The 26850-nt window shown below is 42.2% G+C and overlaps 1 protein-coding gene across 3 annotated transcripts in view; it reads left to right on the forward strand.

Moving 5' to 3' along the window:
• The window catches only part of INO80D (INO80 complex subunit D), a 65217-nt gene extending 40802 nt beyond the window's left edge, over positions 1-24415 (forward strand). For all 3 annotated transcript variants that reach the window (XM_075001156.1, XM_075001157.1, XM_075001158.1), the window contains 4 exons: positions 4253-4386; positions 5762-5979; positions 7778-7935; positions 10088-24415. In XM_075001156.1, coding sequence (XP_074857257.1) covers positions 4253-4386; positions 5762-5979; positions 7778-7935; positions 10088-11256 — 1679 coding nt within the window. In that variant the 3' untranslated portion in view covers positions 11257-24415. The remainder of the gene's footprint in view (positions 1-4252; positions 4387-5761; positions 5980-7777; positions 7936-10087) is intronic.
• The last annotated feature ends 2435 nt before the right edge of the window (positions 24416-26850 follow it).

The following is a 26850-nucleotide window of genomic DNA, read 5'->3' on the forward strand; positions in this document are numbered from 1 at the left end:
CTGCATGCTGGCAAGTATCCAGGGCAGTGGGATGTGCTCTGTTTACCATAGGCAGAACAGACCCACAGGTCAATTTGCTGGTATCTGCTGTAGCAACATGGTTACACTCCTGCTCAGCTCAGCCTGGTGCCTGCCAGCAGCTTTACAGGTGATCTCATTCTTTTTGATGGGAAGGTGTGCTCTGGACTGCTCTTGTACAGTTAAATGTGGCTTTCCATAGACTTATCGGGAAGCTCTTATGTGAGTCAGTTCTGGGTGAAGAAACTAAGAATACTGTGTAGTAAAGTGGTAGCCTAGAGTGAATGAATGGTGAAGGTTCATCAATGAAGGGTGTATTGCTAATGGAGGTGGTGAGGAGGAAGGAATGAGATGTCCCTGGGATACAACCCTGGCTTAGGAAGATGAATGTATGGGATTTCAGGAAAACCTTAGAAATATGATCTGCAGAGGTGTAAGATTGTCCTCAAAAAAGCAGAAAAAACCTCGTAAGCTTCAAAACCATCTTCCATGTCTGTACCTGCAGTTAGACAGGCTGATTATTATCATGATTTGTTATGACTATTTAAAGTGCTGTCTTACCTCACAAGGCCCATTTGCATCTTCTTAGGGAAAATTGTAGAACCCCCATCACTGGAGGTTTTTGAGAGCAGGGGGGATAAACACCTGTCTGGTTTACTTGGTCCTGCCTCAGCACCTGGAGTTGGATTTGGTGACCTGTCATGGTCCCTCCCAGCCCTGTGCATCTGTGGCGATTTTGTTCACTTTGCATTCTACAGCTCCGTGCATGCAGTGATGATGATGCTAGCAGCAGTTAGACTATGAGCTACTCTGGGCAGAAGGAAGACTGCTAACATTATTTGAAAGAGGGGGAAAAAAGTCCCCCCTGTGAAATACATATATGACTTGCAGTAAAGTCTGAAAACGCAAATTTCAATTTAGATTTATTTGACCTTTCCTTTCCTCTGCTTTCAGAGGACCAGGAAGGATCTTTAAAACTTTTTGTGTTCGCGAGATAGGAAGGTGAATGACAAGAATGTAGGTTAAAGGGTGGAATTAAAAAATTTTTCTTTTTAATGTTTTAATAGCAACAGTTAGTGGGAAAAAGTCCTGTTGACTAAAGTGCTCCAAACTGACGCTACTAATTAAGAGTCTCCAGGAGAGTAGTAGAGGACCATTTTTGGTCAGGGGCCCATGACTCTCAGATAGATCAGGCGGAGGCCACACACAAGCAAAACCAACAAACCCTCACTTTTTCAAGTGCTTGCTCATATCTATTCAAGTTAGGCATGTACATGCTGCATGCACGACATTCAGAAAGTTTTACTCTAGCTGCTACCTCTTAGGTCAGCTGTGGAGCCCAGGAGTGGTGCCCCTGTGGAGCTCTAGGTATCATACTGCTTACCGGACCACCCCTCATTTCCTTCTTAGGTCTCTGTGGCAGAGTACTCTGCCAGCTCTTTGTTGTATAAATAGTTGTTAATAGTTCTCTTAGAGCAGTTTGTAGTTAGTTAGTTAGGCAGTCAGCTGTGAAGAAGGGTCTCCCTGTGTCCTCTCTGTGGATTGGAGCGTGAAGAAATCCCAGTGCTTCAAGCAGCCCGGCTCCTGCTTGGAGTCTATGCCAGGGAGCGATCCCCACAACTCCTGCCCTTATTGTTTGGTGGAAGCTAATCAGGCTAAGTGCTGAATTTGTAAGGCTTTAAGCCCTGTACTTGCAAGGAGTGTGACTTCATCTCTGTCAGCTCCTCATGGAGTCGGCACTTCAACTTCTGCTGCAGGAGCCTCCACCAGGTTCTTCGCCAGGCAGTGCTCCATCTTCTACTCCAAGCCCAGCACCAAAGAGAGACTGCTCAGTCCCCGTAGTCCCCAAAGCCTCCAGCCCAGCACAGCTTCCACTCTCCAGCACTGGCCTTGAAGATGTCTTAAGTCATTGGCACCGATTATGTCGGCCCTGGTGCCCTCAGTGCAGGTGACACCCAAAAGCTCCATTGCCCATGACTCTGATACGTCAGAATTCCACTCACTGAGCCCAGTTCTCCTCAGCTCACAAAGAGGAGAGCTGGTTCTGGTTGGCCCTTCATCCATACTGGACGTACCAGGCAGCGTGGGAACTTATCGAGATGGTGCACTCCCCAGCACAGACTGAGGCCTCTGTTCCTCGGCATGTCTCCTGGGATGGGGTGGGCGGACCCATTAGCACAAGCTTGCCCCAAGTACTTGTCCACTTTGAGTCCCGGCACTGCTTGGAGTCTGACTCAGTTGTTTTGTGGCACTGGGAGCTGGGAGCTGGAGAAGTGAGCAGCATCAGCAGCGGGACCTGCAAATGGTTCTTTAAAAAGCCACATGTGGCTCGGAGCTGCCCAACCAGCAACCCTTAGAAAACCTAATGGTAACCCATGTTTAGGTGCTAACCATAGGTTGGGGATCCCTGCTGTATATGAATGTGCTACAACCTTGCTAATATTCTAGCATATTCTATGTGAGCTCAGATCTCTTCAACTGCCTTCCTGACTCACGTGCCTCTCCAGGAAATCTGTCGAGCTGTGACGTGGCCCTCTGTATGCATTTTTACACTGCACTATGCTATCATGCAGCAGTCTAGATGGGACACGTCCTTCGGGGCTGCCATCCTTGAGTCAGTCGCATGTTGACTCCAACCACTTCTCAGCCGTGTCTACACGTGCATGCTACTTCGAAGTAGCAGCACTAACTTCGAAATACCGCCTGTCACGGCTACACGCGTCGGGCGCTATTTCGAAGTTAACTTTGACGTTAGGCGGCGAGACGTCGAAGTCGCTATCCTCATCAGGAGATGGGGATAGCGCCCTACTTCGACGTTCAACGTTGAAGTAGGGACCGTGTAGTCATTGCGCGTCCCGCAACTTCGAAATAGCGGGGTCCGCCATGGCGGCCATCAGCTGAGTGGTTGAGAGACGCTCTCTCTCCAGCCCCTGCGGGGCTCTATGGTCACCGTGGGCAGCAGCCCTTAGCCCAGGGCTTTTGGCTGCTGCTGCAGCAGCTGGGGATCCATGCTGCAGGCACAGGGTCTGCAACCAGTTGTCGGCTCTGTGTATCTTGTGTTGTTTAGTGCAACTGTGTCTGGGAGGGGCCCTTTAAGGGAGCGGCTTGCTGTTGAGTCCGCCCTGTGACCTTGTCTGCAGCTGTGCCTGGCACCCTTATTTCGATGTGTGCTACTTTGACGTGTAGACGTTCCCTCGCAGCGCCTATTTCGATGTGGTTCTGCGCAGCGTCGAAGTTGAACATCGACGTTGCCAGCCCTGGAAGACGTGTAGACGTTATTCATCGAAATTGCCTATTTCGATGTTGCTACATCGAAATAAGCTATTTCGATGTAGGCTTCACGTGTAGACGTAGCCCTCCTGCATTTGGCTTGTGATTCACCTAACTTGAATAGACATGAGCAACATTCAAAGAATAAAAAATGGTTACTCACTGTTGAAACTGTTGTTGTTCTTTGAAATGTGTTGCTCATATCTGTTCAGTACCCATCCTCCTCCATTGTCAGAGTAGCCAGCAAGAAGGAAATGAGGGCTGGTCAGGTCTGCAGGATCATAGATAGGGGTCCACGCCAGTTATGGGGGCTATGGGGGTTCCATAGCTGACCGGAGGGGTAGCAGCTAGGGTAGAACTTTCCAACAGCCGTGTGTGCAGCACGCTCACCTAACTCAAATAGATACAAGCAATACAGCTTGAAAAACAACAAAGTCGAGTAACCGTTTTTACTCATCTGCCCCCGAATGAGAGGCAAAATGAAAAACAAAACCCCTCACTCACACTTTACTTAGCTCGTGACCCCCACCCCCACCCAGGTGGGGTTAGCTGGCCTTCATGCTCCAGCCCTGCAGTGGGGCTCCAAGCCTCAGGGCTTCCAGCCTGCCCCACGGAGAATTGGTGTGAGCTGGATCAAATTAACCCTGGGGCCAGATCCAGCTTGTGAGCGGTAGGTTCACCCACCCCTGCCCTGGGAAAGAGACTTTCTAAGAATGCATCAGCAAAATAGCTGCACCAGTGAACCCATCATAACAAATGATAAAATCCTGAGCGATTCTGCATGAATGCAAGTTTTTACTTGAAATGTTGGGTTTAAGCTTTGCCTACTTCCAGCTTGAACAGCCAAGTTAAGATACTTATTAAAATCCGCATTTTGATGGACTGAGACTTCAGTGCCTTGATTTTGATTATATTGGCATTTCTCTACTGCCTGGTGTGTTATTCCTGACACAGAAACACACAGATATCCTATTGAACCGTTCTCAGCAGCTCTTCTCCAGTTGCACAGCCAAGTTTGCGGACGGGCAGCAGTGCTCTGTGCCAGTTTTTGACATTACGCATCAGACGCCTCTGTGTGAAGAACATGCCAAAAAGATGGTAAGTACAAGCCACAGCTGTAGCTATTTCCACAAACTGGAGCCATCAGGCCTGGGTTGATCGACTTGTGTGCCGTTTTACAAAAAAAATGATAGCCCGCAGGATGTAAGGTAGCTTGACATAATGTTTTTTGCGGTGGGGAAGGGGAAATACTGAAAACGAAAATAGACCCAGCTTTCCCATAAAATCATCGATACTTAGCCTGAAGGTGTCCAAGTGTGCCCTTGATTTGGCAGTAGCTATGGCTCTGCAGCATGGTATATTCTGGAGCACTATAACAGATTGGGAACTAGTGGAACGCGAGACACCGTCCTCTGTTATCTGGTCTCCACGTTCTTTCTCCCAAAGCAATCATTCTATGTGCCTGCTGCCTCTTTAGCCCCTGACGCTTCGTTTTTTTCAAAGGTATTTTTGGGTCCCCTTAACTCTGAGGTTCCCTTCATGTTTTATTGGTGTTACACAGACCCTTAAAAGTTTTAATCCAGGTTTTGTTTTTGTTCTTCCTCTCTCTCCAGGTAATCCTCAGTGTCCTTATCAAAGACCTGAAGATTGTCCCCCCCATTTTTCCTTTGCTTGGCACATCAAAGCCCTGTGTCACAACCATCATAATCAAAATCGAAGACTGAATCCGACTTACTTCAGAGCCAGTTAAATGGCACTCATTTTGTAATTAGCCATTGGGCTGCTCTTCAGGAGTAAAAGCAAGGCCCTGCAGCGGTGCACCTACCTCCCCTGCCAATTCTCAGTCCTGCAGCACTTACTGTGTCTCATCAGTGCTCTCGGGTCTTTGCAGCAATGGGAACGTGACTAGAACACTGGTTTACACCTAGCTGCACAAATCCTTGCCACCAGGTCACCCCTATATTGTTCATTCTTTTGATACTTGCCTGGGGCGTTCCAAACCTTTTTTATTTTGACGTTTATATACATAAAACTGTGGTTCTACTCTGACACAGTCATTAAAAATGACACTGTGGGCTTCCGTATTTTCAGTATCTCGGTGATGCCAGTAGCATGAGATTTTTTTTTTTTTCTGACTGCCAGTTCTGCAAACCTGATCTGAGAATTATGCTGAGTTCATTCTTTCTTGCTCCTGATTACCAGTAATGGACACCCCATATTATGCCCTTGATTAAATCTGAAACCTCCAAAGAGGTTGCAAAGGTATAACTAAAGATGTAATGTACATGCTCGTTATTCTCAATGATGGTGCAGGAGGAGGAAAGAAAGCAACTTGGCTTTCATAGCTGTGCTTGGATTTGCAGGCTGGCAGTTAGAAAGACTCATTTCACTCACTTGTGTTTGGGAATGGCAAAAAAATAAAGTTGCTTTTGGTCCTAATGTGTTCCCTCTTCCTTCATTCTTTCTCCGACAGGATAATTTCTTGAGAGGGGACAACTCCCGTAAAGTTCAGCACCAGCAGCAGAGGAAACCCAGGAAAAAAACAAAGCCACCTGCACTTACCAAAAAACACAAGAAGAAGCGAAGGAGGGGGCCACGTAGGCCCCAGAAACCTATTCCTCCTGCAGTACCCCAAGGGAACCTCAGCATGCCCACCAGCATCTCACTGCCAGTGGAGATCTCCCATATACGGTCAGTGCCCAGAGTACCTCATACTGCGGTTGTTTGAGCTTTTTAGTTAAAAAAAAAAAATTAAATACAGTAAAAGGTGGCAGAGTCCGTATGGCGTACTAAAGCTATGTCTATGCTAAACCGGAAGACCAGCCCTCTCAGGGTTGATGTTCCAGGGTTCGATTTCATGCATCTGATCAGGACAGGCGAAACTGACCTCTCGGGGTCACAGGTGACTCCTGTAATCCTCACTAGGCACAAGGCGTAAAGGAGGTCAATGGTAGAGTTTCTCCCATTGACCTTGTTCAGTAGGCATGTCCAAATAAGCCAAGCACAGATACGGCAATTCTAGCTACGTGATTGCCATAGATAGAATTGCGTATCTGCAGTCGACTTATTTTGCCTGAAGTAGACATAGCCATCGTTTGGCTTAAATTAGATACAGACTAGGAAGAGTGAATGTGCCTTTTTCTTTTCCTCCCCCCTTATTTTGACCTTCCAAATACATTAGGTGTTTGAACGAGAATAAATATCTCCAGCTGTCTTTTCTCTGTCATTGCTGGAAGGAATAATTGGAAAATACTAATTTCAGATCTCAACAAAAGTTTGCTTCAATAGTTAAAATATTTTGCTGCTGATTTGCAACTTAAAACTGTCATTAGTAGATTAAATTTAAGAATTTTAATTAAACTCGTCAAAATGCTTTCTTTCCACTTGTGATTTAAAAATGAAAGGCTGGAGGGCAGTGGGTGCGTTAAGTAATGCTGCAGTAGTGACAAATTAGGATTTAAGGGTAGGTCTACACAGCAAAGTTATTTTGAACTACAGCAGTTATTTCAAAATCACTATCCTAGCATCTGTATGCCACAATCAATATTTTGAAATAAGTTCAAAATAGGGACTGACTTATTTTGAAACTGGTAAACCTATTTTCATGAGAGCTATGTCTACCCTAGACCCTTCCTTTTGGAAGGGGCATGGTAACGAGTGAGCTCAGAAGATGCTAGTGAGGCACTGCCATGAATATGCAGCACCTCATTAGCATAATAGCAATGGTGCATGAATCGAAAGTGCTGCTTTTGAAACGCATGCTGCCTGTGTAGATGGGGGGCCTTTTGAAAGGACCCCCTGGACTTCGACAGCCCCTTCTTCCTAATACCAAATAGGTAGAGGGGGCTTTCAGAGTCCGGGGAGTTCTTTTGAAAGGTCTCCATCTAGACAGGCAGCATGTGTTTCAAAAGCGGTGCTTCCGATTTGCGCACTGCCGCCATTATGCTAAAGAAGTTCTGCATATTCATGACAGCACCTCGTTAGCATCTTCCAAACTCACTCATTACCATGCCCCTTCGAAAATGAAGGGGCTAGTGTAGACCTAGCTGAGGAACAGGACCTATTTTGAAATGGGTGCTGTTAAGATTGGGTATGGCTTATTTTGAAATAGCCACTACTGTGCATCCAATGTCCCTATTTCAAAATAGTCTTTATATTTGTAGATGCCGTATTTCAAAATAGCTAATAGTTAATTCGAAATAGCTAATCTTTGTGTGTAGCAGTGTTATTTAGAAATGAGCTATTGTGGAATGGCTCTTCCAGAATGGCTTCCGTCGGAATAAGGTTGCTATGTAGACACACCCTAATAGTAACAGAGAGGAAGCCGTGCTAGTCTATACACTATCAAAACAAAAAGCAGTCAAGTAGCACTTTAAAGACTAGCAAAATAGTTTATTAGGTGAGCTTCCGTGGGACAGACCCACTTCTTCAGACCACAGCCAGACCAGAACAGACTCCTAATAGTGTGACTGGAATGCTGTCTCTCCAGGAGCCCCTCCACACCGGACTTGAGTACAGATGAGCTGCCCGATGTCATCGCCAATGAAATCACAGACATTCCACATGACTTGGAATTGAATCAAGAGGACTTTTCTGATGTTCTACCACGGCTGCCTGATGACTTGCAAGATTTTGATTTCTTTGAAGGTACATTTTTTGTTTTAATTGATGTACAAGTTAATACAGCTAGTGAGGTGAGGAGAGCTGCGTCTACACGTGCACGCTACTTCGAAGTAGCGGCACCAACTTCGACGTTAGGCGGCGAGACGTCGAAGTTGCTAACCTCATGAGGAGATAGGAATAGCGCCCTACTTCGACGTTGAACGTCGAAGTAGGGACCGTGTAGACGATCCGCGTCCCGCAACGTCGAAATTGCTGGGTCCTCCATGGCGGCCATCAGCTGGGGGGTTGAGAGATGCTCTCTGTCCAGCCCCTGCGGAGCTCTATGGTCACCGTGGGCAGCAGCCCTTAGCCCAGGGCTTCTGGCTGCTTCTGCGGCAGCTGGGGATCTATGCTGCAGGCACAGGGTCTGCAACCAGTTGTCAGCTCTGTGGATCTTGTGTTGTTTAGTGCAACTGTGTCTGGGAGGGGCCCTTTAAGGGAGCGGCTGGCTGTTGAGTCCGCCCTGTGACCCTGTCTGCAGCTGTGCCTGGCATCCCTATTTCGATGTGTGCTACTTTGACGTGTAGACGTTCCTTCGCTGCGCCTATTTCGATGTTGGGCTGAGCAACGTCGAAGTTGAACATCGACGTTGCCGGCCCTGGAGGACGTGTAGACGTTATTCATCGAAATAGACTATTTCGATGTCGCAACATCGAAATAAGCTATTTCGATGTTGGCTGCACGTGTAGACGTAGCCGAGGTGAACACTGAAATGTACATTTGAGGGTTCACCTGCTGTCTTGCAGCGAAGATACCTATTAGACAAAGAGCGTGTATTCAACCCACTGCTCATACATTATCTCACAGAAGAGTATGTTTTGGAGGACATGCATGTGATTATTTGCTTGTTTGTATACTTGATGCTACAGAAGTCTTGATGAATTTAACATTTTAATAAATGATTGTGCTTCACTTATGTCACTGACAATTCCAATTTAATCAACTAAATTCTCAGTAGGGCATCAGTCTGTGGCTGGGATTCAAGTTCAGTTTTATCAGTCTGTCTTTTTATTAGAGAAAAACAGATTAAGAAAAAAACAAAAGACCCTGTAAAACTTGCTTGTGAGCGGAAATACACCTGAATTTCTGTGTGTCTGACATCAGTGCCCACTATGGGTGGGAAAAGGCTCAGAATAGAATAACCAGGAGTTGGAAACCTCTTGTTGCACTTTTGTCATTTTTCTGAGCTGTCGTTATCAGAGTTGGGCATCATAATCCTCTAAATAAAATATAACTTATTCATAGGATTGTAGGCCAGAAGAGAATACTGTGTTTATACAGCCTGGAATTCTGTTTGACACGGGCCAGAGGACTTCCCTGAATTAATTCCTAGAATATGTGTTTAGAAAAGCTTCCAAAATTCTAAGTAAGATAATGACACAATAAGCAAAATGGACTTTGTAGGCAGATCTGAGTATTATGCAGCATTAAACTTTTTAGCTTTTATAGCACCAGTGTCTGTACTTATTGATCATTTGAGCCGCATACAATGATCTTCAAAAGTTTGAGAGCCAAACGCACGTGCTCAGGGATTCTGCCCTGTGGCAGGGTAGAGGGACTCAGGTTTTCAGCCACATGCAAGGTACCTGCTGGTGCTTAAGGCTTCGGCCCTGCTCTAGCTGAAGCCCTGAGGCTAGCAGGTGCCTCCCCCGGGTTAGAATCCCCTGGATTCCCTTCCGACGGGCCAGAAGCCCTTAGCTTCATCGGCCCACTGCAGGAAAGAAACTCTGAGCTCTCCCACTCTAGTCAGGCAGGTGGAGAAAGGGAGGAGTCACACTTCAACTGTAAAAGAGTCACGGGTGGCTTGCAAGCTGCAGTTTGGCCACCCCTATTTCATAGACTAATGTAAATCAAGCAAGTGTTTATTATTTTGCATTTACACTGAAAAAAAATCAGTTGGAAAAACTTTAAATTATTATTATAACTCAATTTTTTTCCAACAAGGGCAGGAAAAGCCAATTACTTTTTTCTTTTTTTTTTTTTTTTGTTTTCAATTCTATCAAGACTATTTTGGACATTTGTTATAATTTTCCAGGGAAAATCCTATTGGACTTCTTGGGTAGCTGTATTCCTAGGGCCGCAGTGACAAGTGTTTCTGTGAAAAGCCAATTAACTTCTGCTGTTCGTGTTTCCATAGGTAAAAATGGAGACCTCCTCCCTACTACAGAAGAGGCGGAGGAACTGGAACGGGCTCTGCAGGCTGTAACTTCTCTAGAGTGCCTGAGTACCATTGGAGTACTTACACAGACAGACGGTGTGCCAGTTCAGGAGCTATCAGATAGAGGGATAGGGGTGTTCACCGCAGGTGCTGGAGCTCCGGGAATGCAGTCCTTGAGCAGAGAGGTTAATACGGACCTGGGGGAGCTGTTGAATGGGCGTATAGTGCATGATAATTTCTCCAGTCTGGAGCTGGATGAGAACTTGCTCCGTTCTGCTACCTTGTCTAACCCACCTACGCCCCTGGCAGGGCAGATCCAGGGGCAATTCTCTGCCCCAGCCAACGTTGGCCTTACTTCTGCCACTCTGATAAGCCAGAGTGGACTTGGGGAGAGAGCCTTCCCAGGACAGTTTCATGGACTTCATGATGGCAGCCATGCCTCCCAGAGGCCACACTCTGCCCAGCTGCTGAGCAAGGCAGATAACCTAATCACCTCACGACAGCAATACAGCAGTGACCATTCACACTCCTCACCCCATGGAAGCCATTACGATAGTGAGCACGTGCCGTCTCCCTACAGCGACCATATTACATCCCCCCATGCCACATCCTATTCCGGTGATAACTTGGCAGCTACCTTCTCAGCAGAGATGCCCATTATGGCTCAGCACTTGCTCCCCCCACAACTGGAGATGCCACTCAGTGGGGTGGTGAACCCCAGAACTCACTGGGGAAATCTCCCCGTCAATCTTGGTGACCCCTCTCCGTTTAGCAACCTCCTTGGTGCTGATGGACACCTTCTTTCCACTTCCCTATCCACACCACCAACCACCTCGCACTCAGAGACCACACAGCCTGCCTTCGCCACTGTGACCCCCAACAGCTCCACGGTGCTTCCGGGGTTACCGCAGACCAGTTTTAGTGGCATGGGTCCCGCCTCTGCTGAACTCATGGCCTCCACTTCCCCCAAACAGCAACTCCCTCAGTTCAGCACAGCCTTTGGCCATCAGCTGAGCTCACACAGTGGCATTCCTAAGGACCTGCAGCCCAGCCACAGCTCCATAGCTCCTCCCACAGGCTTCACAGTAACAGGTGCCACAGCGACTAGTACCAATAACGCATCTGCTCCCTTCACCACCTCCAACTGAGCTTGTCTGTCTGTATATTTGCAGGCAGATGGGCACCCTGTGTTTTTTTTTTTCCTAACTTTTTTCCTCTTTTTTCTGTCCTCCCCTTCCTTTGAAGAGGATTTTTTTTTTTTTTCACAGAGGGAGTTAACAATAAACCTTCAGTACAGATCAGGGTGGCCCCTCAGTGCATTGGTGCTCATTTATTACAGGCAGGTTCACCATAACCCAACAATTTCCTTAAGGATACAGCATAGTTACTGGATGTAATTGATCTTAGCAGAGGACCTAGAAATGGGATGATACCTCAGATTTCCAATGTCATTACTATTTCCTAGGGTTCAGATCAGTGCTTTCCATCCCATGAGCATGTCATAATGGGGGCGGTCTCTTGATTTAAATACAAAAAAAAAATTGGTAGCATATGGGCATGGAAAGTTGGCTGTCCACTTGGGTTTGGTAACAGTGCACCAAAGCACTCAAGATCATGGTTCAATTGTTCACCTGACAACTTCTTTAAAATAGTCTTAGGACCTCCTCTGTGGGCGTATATGTATTTTAGGGAAGTGATCGTTCCTTGTTTTCTACTTCTGAGACAACATTGGTTGTGTCCCCTTCTGACATTTGGTCACTGTTCTTACTGAATGTTTCTTTATTTTAGGTTTATTGAGCAGAGCGGGGATTGACTGATTAGGGCAAATGGGCTCTGTCTGTTTGTTCAGGGCACTGAGGGTTCTTGCTGTTTCAAAGTTTTAGCCCAGGGAGAAAATATATGAAAATGGCAAGACTGAGATAAATAATGGTCTAGTCATGAAACATACAGAATTTCCTGGCAGTGCTGAATTCCTGTGGCATCGTAATGTTGATGGTTTGCCTTTTCAAATGTGGCTTTGTCCAGAACTCTTTGCACAGCAGGTGTTTCCTAGCCGAAACTGGAAAAATTCTAGCGGTGTGTATCCACGTGCTACCCATTCAAACAAATCTTTGTCAAGCCCCTTCCGCAACTTTCAAATAGTTGAATTTCTCAAACTGTCGGTTGCTACTGAGGCTGTATTTGTAATAGTGGGTTTGTACAAGGAGCTGTGCAGGTTTTAGGACATGGGTGAGACTAATGCTCTGTATGCAAAGCTGAATGTATGTGGGAACTGGTGGGTACATATTTGTGGTTACCACTAGCCAAAATCAAACTTACAAGGCTTAATAGTGAACTAAGAAGTTCCTCCTATCTACAACACCTTGTTGCTTTTAGTGCCTGTTTGCTGAAAATGGTTGTAAATCTCCTTGGTCATAACGTCAGCTCCCTATCAAGGCAGTGGACTCCTCTTATATCCATTTCTTCCCTAAAAGAGTAACACCAAAACTGAAAATAACTTGCATGAATCAGATCCCTCTTCTTCTTCCCCTCCCCAAAAGAGAATGTGCTTGTGGAAATTCTGATTTGATTTTTTTTTTTTATCAAGATCTAACTAGCCACTATGTGAAAGTAATTCCGACCAGATTGCTATAAAAGTCTCCACTGTTTGGTTTTTTTCAAAGATGCGTATGAGAAAAAGCAAGAAGTAAAGCAAATTTCTCTCAGCAAGAGATCAGCTGAACTGAGTTCAGTTATTGCCTAGTACGTGGAGAGTAATGTAACTTCCCTCAGTATATGTATTCTGTTTATGCTAGTGATGATGGGACTCAAACCTTCTGCTCCCAGACTTCCTGAGGGTAGAGCATGAGATCTGCATCCCAGCTTCCTGGGTGCAGCCTATCTCAGGTTTGTATCCCACTATCTATAGCCATTGTCCTGTTTTTGTTTGTAACAAAATAAACCCTATGGATACATCCCTTGCTAAAATTGCAAGTATGTGTGGCTGGAGCGGGAAACATTTATTCCGAAGCGTGGTCTAAGTTTGTGTCTGTGGCCTACATGTTTTCAAACCATGTCATAAGTCGAAATGGGACTTACGAAACCCTACTATATTGCCTGACTGACTGAGGAATGTCCACTTGATATTGTGAAATGAGGAAAAGCTGATAGAATGTTTGTTTGTTTTTTGCTTTATTTTTTTATACTGTCCTCTGCTTCCCTCCTGCCCTATGCTGGTGAGGAGAGACAAGTTTGATTTGCATTATTTTCCATTATGTTAATATATCTTCTTTAGCGTATTGAGATGATTGAAAAAGAAGAGGTGAACTAGCTTGCCAAATGGGAAAATGATCAATTATTAAATCTACCAGTATTAAATATCATGTGACAAGATGTTCTGCAAATTAGTTTGAAGATTTTGATTACGAAATCCTTCTCGAGATCACCAAAATTTGTAGTGCAACAGCTGCTTGTTCTCTTGTTCCAACACCTTTCATCATGTCTCCTTACCTACCACTAGACAAACTGCTTGAGCCAAATTTCTGACCTCCGTTACATCAGTGTAAACCTTGGATTAATTCTTTTAGCCAGCTGAGTTACTCTGGATTCACACCAGTGTAATTCAGAACAGAATTTGGCTCTTAATCTGCAAATTTGCATAGGCTGGGGTTTTTCAAGATGCCCACAAGAATGTAAGTGCATGATTCCATAAAGGCAGCAGGAAATCAGATTCCATAAGGCAGCTTTGGAAGTTTCCACCTTCCAAAGGTCTCAGCTTTATGGAACTGGAGGGGATTTTTCCTAAACATTGTCTGAATAACGTTTTTCTTGAGCAGTTTGAGTTTGCAGTAAAGGTGCACTACTCTAAAAAAAAGGTTTCCCATCAGATGGGTATTAGAAAAAGACTTCCTATCTCCTTTCCAGTACAGTGGTTTGAAATGGTCAGGACTGATGCCGGTTGTAGCTACTCCACATCTAATTGAAGTATAACTAACTTAACAAAGTTACATCCTCTTAAGCAGTTCAGATTTTAGGTCCAAATTCTTCAATGAGCACTGTGTAGGATCCCTATAGCTATGTAAACCCAACGGAGTTCACCAGGAGTCTGCCCTCACAGAGTTCGGTGCAATGTAGTGGGAAGAGTAGTGGACACAAAGATGACAAGTAGTTGTACAACTACACGCTTTGTTCCTCTCCCACCAGGAAATATAGTTATTCCGTGAGCGATTTGTCTTGGTTTGTAGGGCCATTGGTACGGTTCTCATCGAGGCGGTCTTAGAAAGGGTGTTTTTTTCCCCCTGTAATACAGCAATTAGCACTACTTATCCTTTCACCAAAGAGTCAGAGTAGCAATTCCAATCCGTTTGTTGAAAGGATCTCTTCTGCCTCTTATACATACAATGAATAGACGAACCCTAAAATACAAAAGATGGTGTTTTTTAAAGAATTGGAAGACGTTTGACAGGGAAGTTTAGGAGCAATAATGTAATGTCAGGTGGTCTTAGCCCAGAGGAGTAAGAATTGGCAGAGATTATACTCTTAATAAAGATTAATTTTGCTTCGATAGTTTATGGAGGCTCTTGAGGGACAGCATGATGCTGGCTTGGTTTATAAACCAGTTATGCTTAAAACATATATTACATACTATGAAAATGTTCCTGTACCATTCAGTTTATTAGCATTGGCATAAGCAAACTCAGCTCCCATTGACTCTTTAACAGGAAAGAGGGATGAAATTAAAGGCCATATTGGGTCCATTGGCTTTACTAGTTGCTATATGTTGAAAATCTTTGAAAATGTATCATCTCTACCTTCCCTTTGATCAAGACACTTATTTGTTTCCTTGCCACAGTTGATTGCACATTTCAGCAATGAATAGTTATTCAAAAATAACGTACTGCTATTCTGCTTGCCCTGATGTGTCCTGGACTATGCAATAGAAGGACTTTCCAGTTTCATTTAAAAGGGTAATGGAAAAAAGGACTGTTTTCTTAAGCAATTTAAGGTTCTCATTTCTAGGGTGCCTCCTTCACTAAGACGTTTATAATCTGTGAGCAAACATTGGAGGTGAGATTGCAAGTGCAAGAAATATTTTTGTTGTGAGGAATGTATGTTTGCTCTTCAGTGGGTAGGCAGTGGAAGTTACTTCTTTAAAAAAGTTAACTTCATTGTAAGCTATATTACTTATTTCATGAATTGCTTTCTCTGGAGATCATGAGCCTAATATTTAGACACTGCGAGGTCAGATTTTCAACTGGGGTCAATAAGTGTGGCTATATCAGCTTCAGTGGAGCTATGCTAATTTGCCAGTGTTAAGGCTCAGGCCACAAGTCTAATCAAGAGCATGGAACAGAGTTTAATTTGCTAACGCTTTCTGTGACAGCTATAATTCCCTGCTGGAAACTAAGTTCACCAAGGAGGAAGAAAATTTAATCCTTTGATGGTGTGCCTTCACTGCAAAATTAACATAGGTGTTTGGCATCCTATTCTAGGCCCTTGTGTTAGTATAAACTGGGTGTGAGCAGCCAGACTGGGTGTGAGCAGTCATTCTGCACTCCTGTGTGTGTCTCGCTAGAATGTCTGGGGGCATTGCCAGTGGTGCTGCAGTAAGCTGAACTGTCCTTATTCTGTCCCAGGGAATTGTGGGAGAACTTGTCTGTCCCCATGGACACAGGCTCTAACACACACACACAGCTGTGGCCGTATATTTTTGGGTGTGAACAGGAGTTGGAGCAACATCCGAATAAGAACGTTGGCTAATTCTACAGTGAAGACTTATTCTGCAGTAGTTGAGTGTGTCTTTGGTCTGATTTTCCTCTTCTGCAGTAGGTTTTATCAAAGGGTGTGTTTCTCTACTTGTCAGTGAAGGAGCCTTTAATGCAGGCCTGAGACAAACTGGATGAGCCTAGATCAGATGTGGACTCAGGTTGCTGAGGCCCATGTTGGTGGAAGTATATTTAACTGAAAGATTAGATTCAAGCTGCTTGCCCTCAGAACCTCCTCATACAGCTCTTTAACTTGGCTGGGGGCAGCTGGGTGTCCTTGGGTGCTCCACTTGTCTCCTCGAATTTCATCCTCTCTTTCAAATGCTTTTCACCATCTTTGACTCTCCTTCACCACCACGCAGGCACAAAAATTGCCAGTCATTTAAAACCCTGTGTGATTTGAGCAAATATTGTGAGTGTTTATAAGTTTGGCAGGCAGTGCTATAGTGCAATAGAATATCGAGTAAGACTTCACAGAATATTGAGTAAAATGAAAATGTCATATGGTATCGTGTGGCATTTCCAGTCATTTGAGAGCTATCTGCTGAGAATACAACTATGGTCACCCTTGAGAAAGAGCTCTGTGCGCACAGGAACAATACAAGGAATCTTCTTCCTGTGAGTTCCTTTTATATTAAACGGAGTGGCCAGTAGAAAATTACCTGGGGAAAACTTGCCCAGTTTGATAAAGTGCCCTCAAGAAGAAACCCACTGAAGTGGTGAGGATTATGGTAATGGGAACACAAAATTCGGATTCATTAGGATTTTTAACCCAGGTCTTTCAGAATTGATTCCTGAAGGACTTTGGCTCTATCATAAGATTTAAAAAAAAACAAAAAAAAACAAACCTAGTAAAATATACTGTTTGTGTGAACTAACAAAGCTACCTATTAACTGAAGAAACCAAACTGCAACCACATACCAAAAGGCAATTCTGCGATCACTGGTGGCTGTGTCTATATGGGAAAAATTATTTGGATTCTCAGGAGTTTTTCCTAAGAATGTCTATAAAATCTACAGCTCTTTTGGCAGTGTCATGATTCAGTTCTCCCTCTTGTTTTCCCTCCACCTTATTGCAGTTTTACATACTCTAATTTTGCAGTCATAATGGGACTACAGGGATATGTAGTGAAATAATGAAAGAAAGAAGCAGACTTTGAACTGCAGTTTGGAGGTTTTGGAAAAGTTTCTTCCTTTTTCATTCCCTAGGTAGCCTGAAGTCTTAAGTCAGCACTTTTCCCCCCTTGATCACATAATTCAGTCTGAAAACTAATTCGATAAAAAAACAAGCTTATTTTAATACTGTATATACTCAGTGTAGACGAGTGCATTCTTCATTCCCCAGTCCTCAAAACACACACACAACCACACACACACACGCACAATTTGTTTGAGTATAAATTGGATAAATATGTTGAACTTGGTCTAGTAGAACTGATGTGTTTCCCACCTCCTTTTTTTTGGTGATCTGGTTCCCACTGAGGTAAGCTCTTGGTAGGTATTGTTCTCACATCTTTCCTGGAAAACTTTGACTGTGATGCAGCTGGCTCTAATGCAGCTGACTGCTACACTATTACATATACTTTGGAGTAGATTGATTTACCCTGAAATGACTCTCTAACCTGCATCTTAAAAATACCATTGGTTTCGGTGGAAATAGACCCATTTTGAAGTGATGGACAGTTTGGTTCTCAGTCAGAATATCTACATCTGTTTAGAAGGGGTTGAACCAGTTTCTCTGAACAGTGATTTTTTTTTTCACTGTACAATTTTGGGTATGTCTCAGGGATTCCTTGTGGAACTAAGGGCAGTTAACATAAAAAGTAAATAGTTTTAAAGGTAAATAATAATTTAAGGTAGAGCTTCATCTAAGTGAGAGCTCAAGAAAGAGAAATCTTGTTCAGTTTTGTAGTCTACAGTGTCTGGCTTAGGGACTCTTTCTCTTCTTGGGGTTCTCATCTCAAATTCAACATACAGAATCTTTTCCCATCACGCTCAGCTTTAAACTTTTATTTAAAGATACCCTTCCCCAATGAGCTTTCAGAATACTTATTGTAGATTTTACGAAAAAAGGTATATTAATTTATGCTATTAACATCACCTCATAAATTATAAGTTTTATACTAAAGCTGTATTGAGTGTAATGAATTATGTTGCATATGTGTTTTCAATAGCTATAAAATTATATACAAGGTTTATTTGGAAAAACAAAAACTAGTAAAGCACCTTTTTACACTGGATCTTTGCCGTGTCAAGGTGTACAGCTGTTCTTTGCTACCTTGCAGATATATAAAAATAAAATGGTATCCTGTATCAGCAAAACATAGAACTCTTGTTAACCCAAATATTACTTCTCCTATGATATTTTTGTTACATTCTGCAATAATTTTGTCTGTGGTTTGTACCTGTAATGATTAGAAGTTTAGTTACAGGGTAAATAGATCAAATTAAAAATTCAACTACTGTAGCTGGAAGTTGTGAACCAAGTTTGCAAGAATTTTTTTTTATTTGTAAATGTATTTATTTCCAGTTATGGGAATTGGAATTGGAAAAGACAGAACATTAAATCTCAGAATCCACAGTGTCTTATTCAGGAACCGCCCCCCGTGCCCTCCCCCTCCCTTTCCTTATAAAGGAATTCCCACTGTGACTTCTAAATAGAATTAGACTGCTTGTGTGCATGTATGTATCATATACACACACAGAAATATGCATTTTGGGGGGTTGTATGTGTGATATGAATGTGTATATTGTACGTAGGTCATAGATTTTGTAAAGAGAAAAGTAGTTGAGAGTTGATGGAATGTATTTGTAGCAATGTGATTATTTTGTAGAGGGCTACTGCAGCCTCACTATTGTAAGAGTAACCAAACTCTCTCTGCTACAGAGTCTTCTGTTATAAGGCTAACTCTGATATCATGTCAATTTATTTTAATTGAATTTCATTGAACCATGTTAAAATGTCATGAAAATCCCAGGCTCCTAAGACAGCCTTAAAAATAAAGGAGGTAGGGAGATAGATGCTTAAAGAGCATTCAAAATGGGCAGATTTATATTTAAGGTGGAGAGACACAGGAATTAATATCCATTTTCAAGTTAAGACCAGGATCTCCCTTTCTCTGACTTAGAATATGTTGCCAGTCAGGCATCCTTACATTTTCAAGACAAAAAGTATGGAAGTAGGGTTGTGTGGTTTTTTTAAAACTGGTCTCTTTTCTTTCAGGGGTTTCATTTTTAAAGTTACCTGATTTATTTTCCTAGAAGGTTCTATATCTGTTAATTGCAATCTAACAATGGCTGCTCGGAATTTATAAATTTTATAAAACAAAATGTACTTCCAGTTTGGGAGTTTCATTTGTACTATGAATTTGAAACAATTATGGGCATTAGATTTTTTTTTTTCATAATTTGAGAGAGAGATTATACGTGTATGAGGATTCTTACCTGAGAGACATAGGAAACCCAAAACGTTCCTATTAATTCTCCTCTCATCCTGATATTCTTCCTTACATCAACCAAGCTGAAGAGAGTAAAATCTTAAATTGTGTGTGTTCTGTTGCTGTTAGTTTGAATAATGAAAATTCTGAAACTTTAAAAATCTGTGTTTCAGAACAAAGCTTCCAATGTTAGATATTTCTAATTTGTTTTGACAACTTCTTTCCTTAAAAATAATTGCGATTGCAAATCCAAACCCCTTTCCAGCTGTTGAACTAAAGTGGTTTGGTTTGTTCTTGTTTTGGTTTTGTTGCATCCCCAGCCTTTCAAATAAGTTATTTTTTTTTCAAATTGTATTTCTTGTGTATATATACTCCAGCAAACAAAGGGCAGGGCGGTGGAAGTTGTCTGAGGCCTTTTCCTCCTATTAATTGATTATAGTGGGAGTTAACAGCATAAACAATTTTATGCATTTATGGGGAAGCATAGAGCCCTCTTGTGTATAATGTATAGAGAGATGTATATGAGCTCTGGGTGGCACTCTGCTGAACGTGGAATTGCCCTCATGATGTACAGTACATATCTATGAATGCAGCAGATCTAAATCTATATATACATACATACATACATACATACATACATACATACATGAAATGTACATACACATAATATGTAGCGTGTGTGAGAGAGAGAATTACAGATATGTATAATATCCACAAAACCTGCGTTTAACAATTAAACAACTCTGACAAATGAAGTTATGGCACCAGTGACAAATTTGGATGGCATAAATTGCTATGATTTGAGTATTGTAACCATTGATCTTGTTACCTGAACCTTCAAAATGGAATTTCCTGGTACCTGTTTGCTTATGTTTATACTATATTAATGTTTTGTTAAGCCTCTTCAGTACCCCCCTCTCATGCTGTTCCATGCCATTACCTTCATCCCAATTAATCTCTTACCCCCAACATTTCAGAATCTAACTTTCCATCAGTGCTCCTCTTTAGAGCTTGATCCAGCTCTCGTTGTACTCAGTTTGCAGTGACAGCTGAATCAGGCCATGCCTGCTCTACTGCTGCTTTCCTGACCATTCATGTATATCCAGAACTTCAGTGTGACTGTGATCATTCTGTTTTGTAGTGTGAACTGAAATACTTTTCCAAAATGATAGACAAAATGGTTTAGGATCCCAGAATGTTAGCTCAAATACATCTTGAGTTAAAATTTATAAAACAGAATAGTGAAAAATCAGTCCATCCTTTTTCTTTCCTGACAAAAGGAGTTTCGTGTTCTGTCTCTCCTCCCCCCCATGATGATGGCACAGATACTTAATCCAACATTGTGCTCTGGTCTAGGTATTGGTGATTTTATCAAATGCCTTGAGAAAGTCATGCCTCTAAATTCAACCTTTACAGAGACCTTTTGAAAATAACTCGCAACCAGTGATTTGGCTTTTACGAGCAATTTTTTCTTTATTTCTTGTTTTAAAACAGTATTTTAGTTCACCTTTTTTAAGCTAAATCTGAATTTAATGACATTTTTAACAGAAAGTGACCATTAAAAGTCTGCTCAGCCACATTTAAGGGTTGTTGATATTGGTGGCTAACCAGTATTTTAGTTTTTCCAATTCTGTTTTCAGGTCTTACTGCATTCAATATATTTTTTTTGTCTCGAATCAGCTATGGAATTTTGTCTTCCGGCAGTTCTGTAGGAAAATGTAACCCTATGGTAATGTTCCATCTGCGCTTTCACATGAACAGTTCTGTAATACATATGTTGGGGTATTTGTATGGGTATCTCTGTGCTGAGTATGTCTGTGTATATAAATATATACACACATATATCGTAAATTCAGTATTTCAGTTTGTGTGGAGAACACATTCACAGGTTGCCAATATATACTCTTCATGCATATGTTTAACGTGTATATAGAGTGTAGATATACTGCATATACACATGTATATGTGTGAATTTTTTGTTGGCAATTTTTTCACATTTAGCAAAATGCTGTCCCTTACGGAATACTTTCATTGAAACTAGATTTATATACAGTGAAAGGAAAATAATCATAAAATATTATTTTAAAAGGAGACTTAATTATCCAAAGCCATTTAAATGGTCTTTTAACTAGAAGGAGGTTGTTCTGAAAAACTGCCATTCATCATAAAGGCATCAGAAAGAAATTAAGACACTAGTTTCTATGGTGGGATGGGGGGCAGGTTCCCTTGAAGTTGAGGCTTTTTTCCCCCTCTGGTCAGCTTAAATAATGATTCATGTTTTCCTTAAAATGTTCCTTTTCCAGACTCTCTTTACACAAATATTTTTGCATCCTTTTCCTCATATGTTCAATAATATTGATTTCACTAAGGAGGCTTTAATATTCTACTATCTTTGCAGGAAATATGTCGATCCATGTGCAATGTCATAGTCCTATTGCTCCCAACTTCCAGGATATAAAAGAGATACAAGGTGGAGGTGAGGTAATATTCTTTGTTGTACCAACTTCTGGTGGTGAGAGAAATAACTTCTGAGTTTATGCAGCACTCTTCTCTGGGTCTGAGAAACTTATTCAGGCTTGGTCCATACTAGGCAGGTAAGTCGATTGCAGATACACAATTCTAGCTATGGCAATTGCATAGCTAAAATTGCCTTATCTACAATCAACTTACTTGGCTGCCCGCACAGAGGGAGGTTGATGGGAGAAACTGTCCCATCAACTTCCCTTATTCCTTGTGATAGTGAGGAGTCCAGGTGTTGACAGCTGACCCCAGATAGTTTGATTTTGCATGCTTGGTAGAAATGCATGAAATCGAACTCTGGAAGATAACCCTGAATGCGTCAATCTTCCCCATAATGCAGACAAGCCCTCAGAGTGCCACAGATGAACAAGGTGGAACGTACCATGTAGCATAAGTGGTTACCTATTTCATGGGACCGTTCAAGGTGAAGTGGCCCATTAACACCTCTCTAGTGATGGGGCGGTGTGGTAAAAAAGGTGGCAGAAATTAGTGTGTTATATATTGTTGTAATAAGCCACAAACCTAGTATGTCTATTCTATCCACGATTTTTATTGTCTTTCAAATTTAAGCTCCCAGCCTTGTCATTTGAAGGTGTTATACAGGCTTCATTTGAGGATGAAGGCTGAGATTTGAGATACGAAGTGATTGCTGGTGAAAAGTGTTCACCCACAGGTGATTGGTGTTTTAGTCTTTTGTTAGTTTTGTGCGTGAGTTCATGCTAGAGGCTCGTGATTGTCTTGTTTCATTTAACGTCCCAATAACATATATATAGGTGAAATGACAGCAATCACCAGGCTTTTGAATGAAAGACAAAACCATGGCCCCATTTTGTCTTGAGAGAGGGTGGTTAGCAGCGGTGGTGAGGATCTATAGGCAGTGTTTGTCTGCCGCTTCTCTCGTGGCTTATCCATCTGATATTGGATTTGCACAGTCGATTGCAATAACCACATGTCAGTCTATTTCCAAATTCTTGAGTCTGAGTTTTTCCATCTAAGACCAAGTTCTTTCACGTGGCTTGCACATACACTATTGAAGAAGGACAAAACATGGCACTTGTGTGTGAATACGTTTCACAAAGTGATCACCCATCTGTAACCTATCAGTCCTCATCCTCAGTGGAAACCTGCACAAGATTTGCCTGGGAGTTTTAAATTCGTAATGGTTCTAGACACTAAAAATCATGGATTGAACAGAGAACTTGCATTTATTCCTTTTAAGGATTTGCAACAATCAGAAACCAACAAACACTGCCCTGAGGCCTTCTCCCTGTCCACGAGTTGTTAATGAGCCACTTTACCTAGAATGGTCCCTTACAATATGTGTTAAGGACTTATGCCAAATGACCTCTCTTGTATTTCTGGAACCTGAAAAAGAGAGCTAAGTAAGATCAAAAGCTTATCCTCTCTCACCAGCAGAAGTTGATCCAATACAAGATATTTCCTGCATGTCAGTTTATTATTATTCTGTTACTCTTTGCATTTTGAGCAGAAGGTGAATTTCTCATGAAGATATCTGGAGTCAGTCTTTTAATTTACAAAGACCTTCAGCAGGAATTGCATTTTTCAAAGAATTTCTCCAGCTGTTACTTCACCATCATGGTTCCCCCCACCCCATCTGCAGTTGGTCTGTGTACGAATAGGTGAAAAATTAAGGACACAAGTAAAATATATTTGAACAATTAGCAGTAAATATCTTTATCTGATTTATTAGGGGGGAAAAAAAGAAAGCAAATGGGCAATATTAGATGTTGAAATGTTTCCAGCTGTCCTAGAGAATTGGTGTTTCTGCCATTTTAAAAGGTCATTTGATTGCAGCTTGATATCAGAAACAGCCTTGTGACAAAGAGCCTCATAGCAATTGTTTGGCCAGTAAGGTTTAAAATGTAGGCAAGTTTCAGTGGGAAGGCAAAGGTGAGACAGTGCATTTTGAAACCAGTGAATCACAACTTGTATTTTGAAATAACTGCATGGTAGCAAGGACTAGCCGTCTCTACACCCCTCTCTGATTGTACATGCCATACATTGGGGAAAAATAGCCTACAAATTAATACATTAACTGCTTAAAGGGAACATACAAACTTGCACTGCTGTATCCTCGTGGTATTACCTAGAAGACTAGCTAATACACACAAAAAATCCAGTCCAGTTTGCTTCTGCAGACACATTACTTTAAAAGAATGTGGTGGATGGGGATGATTGAAAAAAAAATTCAGATGCAGTCCCCAGCATCAATGGAAACTTACACTAATACTTTTAAGTGCTGGAGCACTTGAGGACAGCATTCCAGGGGTGGGTAGTTGGGGTGGTGTTTGTACTTTCCCTTTAATTAGGAAGAGTTAGCTCACATGTTCCTCATTCTTCTCAATGAATGTACTGTATTACCATATAAAAAAATCAATGAAATGATAATAGATTGGTCTCCTTTTGTTATTTGGTCCTTGTTTAATTTGTTTAAGGGTTTTTGTATACAAAAGTTTACATTTTTATGTATATTTTTCTTGTGTAAAAACTGATGTAATATGTGTATAAAACACTGTATGTATTATCTGTATATAGCGTGACAAAATGATTTCCTTTCTTTCTTTTGGATGTATTAATAAATCTTGCTGTGAAGTAGCCTTGTTTACTATAGCAAAATTTCCTCCCATGGCATTTAGTAGTAAATTCAGGGGGACTATTGCATTTTACAGAGTACAAGGTATGTGACTTACCAGAGCCCTTCAAATATTAAGTTACAGATCAGTTTACTAGAGATGAATACATGTCTAGGTCTAGGATCTGATTCTGCTCTCTCTAGTTGTGCTGATGTGTAATTCTGTTGGGTTCAGGGGAATTACTCTTAGTTCAAAGATGAGAACTGGGACCAAAGGACATACTCCAGATTCCAGTTTTAGAATTGTCCAACTCCTGAGCAGTGATCACATAAAATGGATATTGACAGTAGGCGTAACTGTACGAACTGGTTACTCAACACGTGGGGTAATTCTTTTGACTGGGTTACTTTTGATTTTTATGTCTAAGCACTAGAGAAGGGTGTTCAAAGGGGCTGTTTTGTAATTAGTGGAATCATTAATATGCACTGCTTGCCGTTTTCTGCCATTCTTGATGCAGAGATCTCTGCCTGCCCATTTTGTTTGAGAGAGAGGTCACTGAGTAGCCATCAGACAGTGTGAAATATAGCAGTGGGCAACACAGAGAAGCTGCAACCTCCTTGGTGACTGCCTGGCCCCCACTGACTCCCTAGAGCAGAATGAGCCTTCTTGTACAAGTCTTTTTCCCAGCACATCTTTCCGAGTTTGATCCTTTTCAGTTTGGCAGAGCAGAACTGCGGTAGCTGTGCAGTGGCTATGTCGCTGCTTGTTGCTGTCTTTCCCTCTGTTATCTGGTAAGTATTTTTATTCCTGTAATGTCTTCTCCTTCTTATTCCTGAGCATACAGTACATTTTCTCATCTAATGCCAGTTCCTGCTGGCTGGCTGGCTGACTGTTGGAATTTGTGACTTGCAGGGGAAAAACACTAATGGCCTAAACCAGTGTTTCTCAATCTTTTCTTATAAAGTACCCCTTGAAAAAAAAAAAAAAAAAGCTCCCCCAAATGTGTCTCTCACATACCCCTAAGGGTACATGTACTGCCGCTTGAGAAATGTAGTCCGAAAGTAATCTGAGGTCTTGGAACAAGAGCCATTCCACCTTTCCAGATTACTATACCTTTTGCAGGAGTCAGATTGGTTTTGCATGGCCTCCAAGTTGCACCTCACTTAAACTGCTTACTTACAAAAACACAAAAATATCCCAGAAGACTAGGACTGAAAACTTGCTGACTTTCTACCACCTTATTATCAAATCAATGAATTGGAATAGAAGTATTGTACTTAGATTTCAGTGTAAGGCATATGAAGCAGTGGAAACAAGTCATTGTCTGAATGAACTTTTAGATTGTACTGACTTTACTAGTGTTTTTTAAAATGTAGCCTGTTGTAAAACTAGGCAAATATCTAGAAGAGTTGTTACTGCCTGGAAGACCTCGGTATATCCCCAAAGGTCCACGTACCCCGACTGAGAAACACTGGACTAAGCATCTTCCATAATAATATAGCACTGTTTATCAAAATAATAACAAAGAATAAAGACTGATGGTGGTACTTTGACTTTTTTTCCTAATATACTTTACCTGAAGTGTTCTACAAAGTATAATTGCATCTGCTTTTCTCAGCGCATGATGGTAATGCAATCCAAGAACCAGCTTGGTAAGTGATGAGTGATGTTAACACTTATGCACTGTGTTGTCATACTGCACAGTTGAGGAGGATACTGGTTCACACTTTAACATCTTGCCTTCCTGGAAGAGGTAGTAAACCACATGTTAGTGTGATGTGCAAACACAAGTTAAGAGAGTGGTACAAAAGGAGCTAGAAGGATCAGGCAGTAAGGCTAAAAAACCCACATAGGGAGATTTAAATTGGAAAACTAATGCAGCGGCGGGGCAAATCGGTGCTCAGGTAGAGAAACCTGCACAGCTGGAAATGAGTAATCTAATGAGGCAGTAGAGAGTTTTGCTGTGTGTCATAGCTAGCACTGGCATTCTGACATGACCTCTTGTGGCTAGGAGACGTGGCCCTGGAATATCACCTGTGTTCCTGGGCACCACACTGTTAGAAAGCTGAGCCTGGTGAGCCTGGTCAGAGAACAGCAACACAAAGGGTGAGGAGTTGAATGGATTTGTGAGGCAAGAAATATGGCAAGCTATGCCCTTACAACACCAGTACTTGAAGGGTATAAGAGACCAGAAAACCAAGTAAATGTTCATTCTAAGATTTGGTTGGAAGTGAAAAGGTGGGAAATGAACAAAGGGAAGACTTAGGCTGCATACCTGGTACAGCCTGTGGGTAAGACTGGGCTGGGAAGAGAGAGGGTGGCGGACCCTTGCTTTGCAACTCTAAAATCACGGGACAAAACACAAGAAAACAAGGAACTCTGTGGGTGGTGGAATGAACAATGTAGTGCAATGTTTCTCAACCAGCGGTATGTGTACCTCTAGGGAT

Source organism: Carettochelys insculpta, chromosome 8 (genome assembly GCF_033958435.1).
Source record: "Carettochelys insculpta isolate YL-2023 chromosome 8, ASM3395843v1, whole genome shotgun sequence".
Classification (NCBI taxonomy): domain Eukaryota; kingdom Metazoa; phylum Chordata; order Testudines; family Carettochelyidae; genus Carettochelys; species Carettochelys insculpta.